The 10,607-nt window shown below is 32.5% G+C and overlaps 2 protein-coding genes across 2 annotated transcripts; one reads left to right on the top strand and one right to left on the bottom strand.

The window, feature by feature from the left end:
• Positions 1–1,259: 1,259 nt before the first annotated feature.
• LOC110693519 (sugar carrier protein C-like) lies at positions 1,260–5,449 on the top strand. The gene is made up of 4 exons (XM_021870636.1): positions 1,260–1,531; positions 1,673–1,995; positions 3,629–4,255; positions 4,607–5,449. Exons 1-4 carry the CDS (start codon positions 1,402–1,404, stop codon positions 5,096–5,098), a joined length of 1,572 nt encoding a protein of 523 aa, XP_021726328.1. The 5' UTR covers positions 1,260–1,401; the 3' UTR covers positions 5,099–5,449.
• A 3,808-nt stretch (positions 5,450–9,257) lies between these two features.
• Positions 9,258–10,172, bottom strand: LOC110693386 (probable carboxylesterase 2). The gene has a single exon (XM_021870511.1). The coding sequence runs from the start codon at positions 10,170–10,172 to the stop codon at positions 9,258–9,260; it is 915 nt and encodes a 304-aa protein (XP_021726203.1).
• Between the last annotated feature and the right edge of the window lie 435 nt (positions 10,173–10,607).

The following is a 10,607-nucleotide window of genomic DNA, read 5'->3' as shown; positions in this document are numbered from 1 at the left end:
TAATGAATTGATTCAATTTTATACTTTGATTCAATTTTATGTATTTGTTAATTTAGATTTCATTTGTAGATGTCGAATGGCTTTTTATTAATGAATTGATTTGTTTCAAAAAAAAAAAAAATACAAGTAATAATTCTATTTTTTACAAAGAGAAAGTTAGGCAGAAGGGGTCGTCAGTCTTCATCGCCCACGAGCATTGGGCCAAGAGTCAGTCTAGCTCTCGCTCGTGTCCAATTTCCTTATCCTTTATTTAGGGGCGTAGTAGGCACTATGTCTTTTTTTAAAAAAAGTAATAATTAAATTAATTTAATTTTAAAATTATTTTGGTGGACGATAACTTGTGAAGTTAGCAAAATAGGTGGGCCGCGTGGGCCGTTGCTTCAATAGTTCGGCTCTGAATCAGCAACCCAATTGTAATCCGGTTTGGTTGAAAGTCTTATACAAGTGGTACTCCAATAGTCAAATACCAAGTATTCAAATTGCTCTAAAATTTTAAAAAATTGTGGCTTGATTCCAACACTATTTAACAGTAATCAAGCAAGTAAACGTCCACACTATTTGTGTGTTTATTCGGTGTTAGTACTAACCTCGGAATTAATAATAAGGGGAGAAATATAATTGATAAATAAGTAGAACCATTGCTTGGAAGTTGGAACAAGGAAAAAGAGACTATAGGTTAGTTGGAACCTAAAAACCAATTTGTTAAAATTTTGAGTAATACAGGAAGTCTAATGTCATAACGATAATTTTTCACTTCCATCTTATCTTAAATTTGATCAATAAAGGTTTATTGTCACTCAAATTCTAACTTATAGGTACACATATTTTAATGTAATTAAAATTTCGTATTCTCCGTTTATCCATCTTTAATACGGAGTACATCTTATAATCTTATCTTATTAGTACCCAAGTAATTCAGAAGCACACAAACTCTAATGTCGCCAATATTGTTAATAAAAACTAGATTAAATAAAATTTCCTAAAACATATAACAAGAAGTCAGCCATAATATAGCACATTCATCCAACGTTCCAATTTCACACATAAAGGGTTCCGTTGGCAATAAAATTGCATGCAATTTGCATAAAATCCTGAGAAATTTCAAAGTCAATGCTAATTTCTTTAATCCTATCCTTAATAAAAATATCATTAATATTATTACAAATAAATATCCAAATAATTTAATTTAACAAATCATAATACTAAGCAAATTATAATTGACAGCTACCACTTTCCTTATTCTACGACTAAAGATACCAACAGTCCAACATATCTCCCTATTTATACCCCCTCTTTTCTACTCCCACTTCTCTATTATTCACTCTCTTCTATTTTTTTCTATTCTCTAAATTCCTCTGTTTTCAAATCCTCTGTTTTTTTTTTCATTCAAGAAGGAAAAAGATGCCGGCAGGCGGGTTCGTAACGCAAGGGGGCAAAGAATACCCCGGAAAACTCACCCCTTACGTCCTTGCAACATGCATTGTTGCTGCCATGGGTGGTCTCATCTTCGGTTATGACATCGGAATTTCAGGTAATTAAAACAAATCAAACTAACATATTTTCCGTTCAATTCTACTAGTCATAATAAAATATAACACGTTAGATATGTTTCACGTTTGTTACAACGGTACTAATTAAATTAATTTTAATTTTGAACGCGTGTTGTGTGTAGGTGGTGTGACATCCATGCCGGACTTTCTGAAAAAGTTTTTCCCATCGGTGTACCGAAAAGAAACGCAAGATCAATCAACAAATCAGTACTGCAAATTTGATAGTGTGACATTAACATTGTTCACATCATCTTTGTATTTGGCTGCTTTGTTAGCTTCACTTGTTGCATCATACGTAACAAGAAAATTGGGCAGAAAATTGTCTATGTTATTTGGAGGTGTTCTTTTCTGCGCTGGTGCAATCATCAATGCTTTGGCACAAAATGTTGCCATGCTTATTATTGGTCGAATTTTGCTGGGTTTTGGTGTTGGATTTGCCAATCAGGTAATTTTCTTCTTTTTATTTTGTTTTTTGTTTTATTTAACTAAATTAAATTAGATTAAAGAAAGAATTATTCTTTGTTTGATTGATTGTTCTTTTTTGTTTCTGTGAATTTTTTGGGTTCTGAAAAAGGTTTTTCTCTGTCTCAATTATGAATTTGTGGATTTTTTTAATTTAATTTTACTGATTTTTTTTTTGACAGAAAAATCCAAATTGAGTTTTTCTTTTTCTTTTAAAAAAATTTAATTTTTCATGGTTTTTGTCTATTTGTTTCAAGATTCTGTTTGGGTTTTGTCCTGTTAACTTCTGAAAAAATAATGTTGGTACAACTACCTTTTTCTTCATTCATTAATTATAATTTTTGTATGTGTTTGAGTTCATGAACTAAATATTAGTGCTTTGTAATGTTTTGCTGTTCTTTCAAATAATGTAAGCAGATTAGTAGAGTGAAATTACACTATGTTTGTGGTTGATCTTATCTGAATTAATGGTTAGCGAAATATTATGTTCAACGAATGTGAAATATTATGTTCAAAGAATGTGATAAACCTTACCTAAATTGACCGATATCTAAATTGTAATTTTATGGTAACATATACTCCGTATTTTTTTTATTTTTTTTTTTGAAGTCCGGTAATTCAAATATTGGGTTTATGATTTAGGCTTTTAGAATTGTACAATAGAATAGATGGATATAAAAAAAATAAATAGCTAAAGATAACGAATTATTTGAAATTATTTGATTCGATTTCTGGCTTAAAAATACTATATGTTGCCATATCTACACCATCATGCATCAATTATGGACGTGTATGTGAACAAATAAATATTAATTGTTCATATTTCAACCATTAATTTCTTCATAATGATTCAGCAAAAATATAAATTTATAAACGTTTATGTTCCGGCGTTGAATTCAATTCAGAGTAGTTGGGCAATTTGCAGAAAATTTAAATCACAAAATTTATTTACTCCTTTTAATGATGATAAAGTTAATTGAAATTATTTAGGATAATGACTAATGAGGTAGGGACAAAAAAAGTAATGTTATTTTTTTCATCAACTTGGTATATTTTTCTTCTAAATTGTGCTTTTCTTCTACAGCTTTCAATTCAACCAATGTAAGAGTAGTATTTAATCATATCTTAACTTAAAACTTTCTTGGTTATGTACAATCACAGATTAAACAGTCAAAACCAATGTGACTAATTTGTGTTACTTGTGGTCCATATACTTAATACATTTTCCTTGTCCCAAAAGATCTCAAATTTAACCAATATAATTTCTCCATCTCATTCACTAAGCGTGATAATTTATCCGACTTTTAATACGGAGTACTTCATTATAATCTTTAATAATTGCCCAATTTATCTTTTTCGACACGTTCTTCAATTTGTCTCATGACAATTTTGATATGTGAACCTCATATGTTTCTAGTTTATATGAAACCTTCGAATTTAAGAGACAGGAGTAATAGACATGAATATTTGATTTTAGGTCGTTTTAAAGCTAAGGAATTAAATTACAATTAACATACTTGATAAGAGAATTATGCAATGAAATTTCCTTTGTTACATACTTGAGTTGATTAATTTGTGCAAACTAACTTATGCTTAATAATTTTATGTGATTACAGTCAGTACCTCTATACCTATCAGAAACAGCACCTTACAGATACAGAGGATCACTCAACATTGTATTCCAACTTTCCATTACAATTGGTATCTTAATAGCCAATGTACTAAACTATTTCTTCGCCAAAATCCATGATTGGGGTTGGAGATTGAGTCTAGGAGGTGCCATGGTCCCTGCTATCATCATCAGTGTGGGCGCGTTACTCCTCCCTGACACCCCAAACTCTTTGATCGAACGTGGTAAGCGTGATGAAGCCATCCAGAAACTTAAAAGAGTACGTGGAGTGGATGATGTTGAAGACGAGTTTAATGACCTTGTGGCTGCCAGTGAGGCCTCCAAGAAGGTTGAACACCCTTGGAGGAATCTCCTTCAGAAGAAGTATAGGCCTCATCTTACTATGGCTATCGCGATCCCTTTCTTCCAACAGCTTACTGGTATCAATGTTATCATGTTCTATGCTCCTGTCCTGTTTAAGACTATTGGGTTCAAGGACAATGCTTCTCTTATGTCTGCTGTTATCACTGGTGGAGTCAATGTGGTTGCTACTTTGGTTTCGATTTATGGTGTTGATAAATGGGGTCGTAGGTTCCTCTTCCTTGAGGGTGGTGTTCAGATGTTCATCTGTCAGGTACTTTTAATCTTTTCTCCTCATATTTTTCTTTGTTTAGGCTAATAATGTTACATCAGTTCATCATTTAACTGTAATCGTTAATTCGTTACACAAAATGTAGCTGTCTTAGTTCATTTAGAAGTTTATAAATTACTGATGTATGAAAAGAAAAAAATAACAACTGATACATAAAGATTGTCTAAGAAAATTTGCTGCTGTTGAATTGCTGATAGCTGCCTTAGCCCATTTAGAAGTTTATAAATTACTGATGTATGAAAAGAAAACGAAATTCTAACTGATACATAAAGATTGTCTAAGAAAATTTGTTGCTGCTGAATTGCTGATACAAACTTTGTTATAATGTTACAGGTAATTGTGGCAATTTTTATTGGAGTGAAGTTTGGAGTAAGTGGAAACGCCACTAACCTGCCAGAATGGTACGCGATAGTGGTGGTGCTCTTCATATGCATCTATGTGTCTGCCTTCGCGTGGTCATGGGGTCCATTGGGATGGCTAGTACCTTCAGAAATCTTCCCCTTGGAGATCAGGTCAGCAGCACAAAGTATCAACGTGTCTGTCAACATGTTTTTCACTTTCGTAATAGCTCAGATTTTCCTCACTATGCTCTGCCACTTCAAGTTCGGGCTCTTCCTCTTCTTTGCCTTCTTCGTCGTGGTTATGTCATTGTTCATCTATTTCTTCCTCCCCGAGACTAGAGGCATCCCTATCGAGGAGATGAGCATCGTATGGAAGAACCATTGGTACTGGGGCAAGTACATTCCTGATGAAGATCTCCCTCATGGTGCTCATGCTCTTGAAATGGGCAAGAGTAATGGACAACAAGGTCCTAAACTTGTTTAAGCAATATTTGAAGAATTGAATTTAACTAATTAAAGTTTCATAGGACAACACACAGAATTGTATTTAATTATCTTATTAGATTAGCTCTTTTTATTACTTATTTAAGCTTTTGATTGGTACATTAAGGAGGGATTTAAAGGATGATGGGATGTTTTAGTGTTTGCATTCGTCTATATATAAACAAGCAATTAGTTTATTGAATCTCAACTAGCCTTCTGGCCCGTGCAATGCACGGCTCGTTCAAAGAAAATTACATTGAGAAATGAGTGAGAAAATACCAATAAATAATTATGAGTGTAATATGTAACTGAAAACATAATTAAAGAAATAAAAAATTTGGGACTTTAATTTGAAATGAGACTTGATTGAAAGAAGATGGAGGGACTAAAATCAAAGATACAAAATAAAAATGTTGAATTAAAGAGGGGAGATGAAGATGAAGTGTTTGATGAAAGAGTTTAGAAAAATTGTATAATTAAAATAAAATAGGTAAAATGACATGTGGCACGTTGGGTTGAAGAAGAAGTTAGGGAAGTGTAATAGAATGATGACATATGTCTCTTTTGGTTTGCTTTTTTAAATACTAAGTATAGATATAGATTATTATTATCTTAATCAAGTTAATTTGCTATATTGCAATGTGATTTTTCTTTTGTTGAATTTAGTCAAACAACAATTTGGTTGCTAAATTGTTTGGTAAACAAGTTTACTTTTCATAGTTACATTATTACAAATACAAAATAATAAAAGAATTAAAAAAAAAAGTAAAGACTGAAATTGGAATGGGCTGGCAACATTGTTGGTCCGTTTAAATCTGCTATAGCATATTGTAATGGAAATGCAAACACTATACAATTACATCATACCAAATTATAACATTGTTTTGCAAACGAAGGAATAGAACAAAGTGTAATAACAACTTTCACAAGGTTTAATTAAAATTAACAATGATAATTTTAAGGAGGTGTTTGGTTTGGATAATGAAAGCGGAGTGAAACAAATAAGAGGAGGGAAAGAGTATTTGTTAAGAGCAGAGTAATTGTAACTATTATCCTAAGTTTTTTAGAGGTATTATCCTTAGCTAATGGTAATTGTTACCACGCCTTTTAACCAAACACATGATAACGGTATCGGTTTAATTGAATCTGTTTTCAATCCAAAAAATACACTAACCAAACACTCCCTAAAAGTGATATACAACCTTGCCACATTTTAACTATTTTTTATTACTCCGTATTTTGTTTGCTTTTTGTGAATTTTATGCTAAAGGTAAAACTACTTAAACTAAATAATAGGAGTGCAATATCATAATAATATAATATGATTGGGCGCATTTTTTTCTTCTTTCTATTTCATGTGACCATGAACAAACCACTCAAATCTATTTTAGAAATTTCCTTTGAAGAGTCTTTCTTTACAAGTACAACCCTACCCAAGGGTCATCATGGATTTTGTAACAACTTAAAATGATGACAAGCTTCAACGAAAAATATATATTATTCCTTTAACTTGGATCCACTTCTTTTCATTCCTTTTTACTCTCTTTTGTCATTGGTTTATATAACTTAGTCCCCCCCCCCCCCAAAAAAAAAATAAAATAAAATGTTTGTATATAATTCTACAAGTACTTTTCTCTAATTCAAAATATCAACTTGTTAATTTTTCAAAATTTAGTTTTACAGTCTGACGCTAATAAACTTTGAGTGGCTCTTTATAGACCCAATCATACAACAACAATATATAGCAACAAAGTTCCTTAAAAAAAAATGTGTATAGAGTATATAGCAACAAAGCATTATATAAATTTCAGATCTAATAAGATGTATGCATGCATGTATCAACAAGTTTTATTGTTGTAAATTACGAGTACATAATTTAATAGTTTGTCCGTCTCAAAATAATTACAATATTTTTAGTTTTGCACTATTTGCATTTTATATGCTATTTCATATTTTACCAGTGTTATTTGAAAACTTACTAATATTTCCTTTTTTTTTTTTTCGAAGCCTCTAATATTGCTTACTTGTAATTTGCTACGTACATTATACATAGGATGCCATTGTATACTTAATAAAGGAGGTGATGTATGCGAAAGAATTAAAAGCATAAAGACACATATATAAATCATGAGTTCATACGATTCCATTGCTTTAATTTTATTGGATTTTACTTTTTTGAGTCACGAATTATTTGGTGCATTCATATAGTAAGGAATTTAATGGGAAAGTTTTATATTTCGTATAGCAATTGCAGCATAACATAAAACATCCTTTATCCTTTTCACTTTTTGCAATTTTTGTGGATAATTTAGGGGAAAAAAAAGTGTATTTTTAAGCTTTGAGGTTGTTCCTTAACTAAAGAGACTAGAAGAGTGAACATTAAGCTTTTCTTTCTGTTTGAAACTTTATTGATCCACTCCAACTTCTTTTCGGAAAGATATGTCATATGTGCGTGCCCTCTTGTAAATGAGAGCTACGTATTTAAAGAGAAATTCATGATTTTCAAGCGTATTATTTGGGAATGCTAATTTCTTCAAAAATGCATATTGGGTTATGGATATGCCTATATATATTGAGTAATTGTGTATGAATAAAATAAAAATGGTCTCGAGTAAGTTTTTAGTTGAGTTGAGAGTTAGTATCATTTGTTTAATGATTTATTTATGTCAAGTTTGTCGAGTAAAGAAATGTTTGTTTATTAGGACTCAGGAGTACTTGTATTCCTTGATCTAAACACATGTACTCCTTGATCTAAACACACAGTAGCAAATGTTTGTTTCAAAAAATGTTTGTATATTAGGACTCTTAGTAGCAAAATACCAATGCCTGAAATAGGAATTATGTTTTTCACGTACATCTGCTTACATTTTACACTTATACACGCTGCCGCATTTCACTTTGGTTTGGTAATAGCAAGAAGGCTGGGCTATGATAGAGTTCATCTTGAGACTGACGCGAGCAGTGTAGTGAGAGCTGTGAAGAACAAATCCGTGGGCTTTTCTCCTGTGTTTATGCAATATGATGATATCATTAGCCTTTCTTCCTATTTTAGTTCCTTTTCTTTTTCTCATGTCAAGTGTGCGGGTAATACTCTAGCAATGGGATCATAGGGGTTGTAATGAGTTTGTCTCCCTTACTCTTTTTCTCCAAAGCCTAACTACTTTGATGGAAATTGTTCTTATTTAACGAAATTTGCAACTTGGTTTCAAAAAAAAATAAAAAAGAATTTACAGCTTTTTAATTTTTTTATTTAGTACAAATATGGAATCATGGGTACCACACTACCACTTGTGAGTTGTAAATCTTGTGATTTGCCCATTAGCCATTGCCTTAGCCCCTAGGTACCAAATTACTACAAAAAAGTTTTAAAGATAAAGATAAACCTAAACCCAGCCCAAGACCAAGTCATAATAACCCAGCCCAAAAAGTATAAAAGATAAACCTAAACCCAGCCCAAGACCAGATTATGACTAGAGCTATCCTTTGCCAGACTTTCCTATGAATGGAGATGGACTTTGATCTTTTTTTTCGCGTAAGCAGAACTAATCAAGTATGTAAAGGTGATAATGAATTAATGAGTTATGGTATTCGTCACAAAAAAAAAAAAAAAAAAAAAAAAAAAAAAAAAAAGTTATGGTAATTTGTGCTGTTTCAATTTGGATCGGTCAAACCTTGGCTTGATGGGGATCAATTAGAATTTGGAGTTGGCTTGAGGCGTAAATGGTCATAAAATAATGTGACAAAACACGTGATAGTAAAAGTCTTCCGTCAAAATTTAAGTGGGGGCGGCAAAATAGAACTATTTTGTTGAAATTGAGATGTAAAGTTTACATCTCAAAATTGAGATGTAAAATAGAACTATTTTGCAAACTTTACATCTCAAAATGAAAACTACATCATTTTTTTAGTGTTATTTTGTTTGTTTTAGCTCCTTTTAGCCTTCTTCGATTGAAATTGAGCTCTTAGTTCCAAAATAAATAAATAAATAAATATATAAATAACAAAAGACTATATGAACTCTTAATAACAAAAAGGTAAATCTATAGACTTTTAATAACAAGAAATAAAATCTCCCTACAATTAAATTCTACTTGTACCATATTCCTTAATCATCACTCCCCTTGGTTGTTAATGAAAGACGCTAATTTTGACATCAACGCCTAAGCCTTGCCAACATGAGGATTGAAGATGTAAAACACATGATCTTCCCCTAGTGTCTCAAAATACTCAACTTTCTTATGCTTCGACATTGCTTCATAGTATAGTCTCCCTCTATCCCTTAATATATCCTTTTCTGCAACTAGCACAAGCATTTTCTCACACGTAATTTGATCTAAACTCAGAGTTCCTTCGACAAATGGGTTGATTAGCGGGTCATCACATCCTTTATCCGACGGGCAAACATACTCCCACCATTTATCCACCAACTCTTTTCTCACTGGATCAGCTTGCTCTAATCCAATACGCTTAGAACTCCAAAAATACCGGTGAATAAGGATAATACCGTAAATTTTAAATTGATCAATGATTTCAACCATCCGAGCTGCTAGATGGTGGGCCATGGTGGCCCCCGCACTATCACCTGCTAAAAAGAACTTATTAAAATCCACTCCTTGATTGAGCCAATCTTCTGGTCCGCTTTCATTAGCATGGGCAGCCACCCATTTAATGGCTGCCCAAGCATCATCAAACGCGGTGGGAAGAGGGTTCTCGGGGGCCAGCCTGTAGTCTAGAGAGACTACTAAGGCATTGGCGGACCCTGAAAGTAGGTTACAAAAATTGTGGTAGACAGGCTCCGCGGGGGAGGCTATAAGAAAGGCTCCCCCGTGAAAGTATAAGACAATTGGCAACTTCTCACAAGTGGTTACATCTGTAGGACGGTAGAGCCTAGCAGAGAGACACGTGTTGGGTACAAGTACGACGTCTTTGGAGGTAACCCTTGTTGTTGGGTCAAACCCTGGAGGAACATGGTTAGTTCCGGCTAATCTTTCTATGGTTCCATCTTTGTATTCAACGAGGTATGGGAAAACATCATGGGCTACTTCTCTTTTGGTGGAAACACTTGATGGATCCATGGGAAAGACTCCGAAAGACTTAACGTAAGATGATTTTTAAGGTCTTATATATGTTTTTGAATGGAAAAAATGTGATGAAAATCTTGAAATGTTTTAGTTTGAAGAAAACAAATTAATGCTTCTTTAATCTAATATATATATGGGATAAGGAAACTTCGCAAGAGGTTTCTCTATTAGACAAAGTTATTTTACACGGAGTATACACTATTAGATTCCTTGTGTTGATAATACACTTGAAAAGGCAATAAATACTTTTTTTCCTTTTCTTTGATTTATATACTATTCCCTCCGTCCTTTATTTACATGTCTATTTTTAACATTTATTACTCACATAATAAAGAGAAATAAACATGTAAATAAGAGACTTATAGAGTACTATTGTATATTTGTATTGTGTAGTTCAGTCTAGCTAGGCTCCAATTACAACTCGTGACA

Source organism: Chenopodium quinoa, unplaced genomic scaffold (assembly GCF_001683475.1).
Source record: "Chenopodium quinoa cultivar QQ74 unplaced genomic scaffold, ASM168347v1, whole genome shotgun sequence".
Taxonomy (NCBI): domain Eukaryota; kingdom Viridiplantae; phylum Streptophyta; class Magnoliopsida; order Caryophyllales; family Amaranthaceae; genus Chenopodium; species Chenopodium quinoa.
The sequence above is the reverse complement of the archived record's forward strand: the minus strand, read 5'-3'. Positions and strand labels throughout refer to the sequence as shown.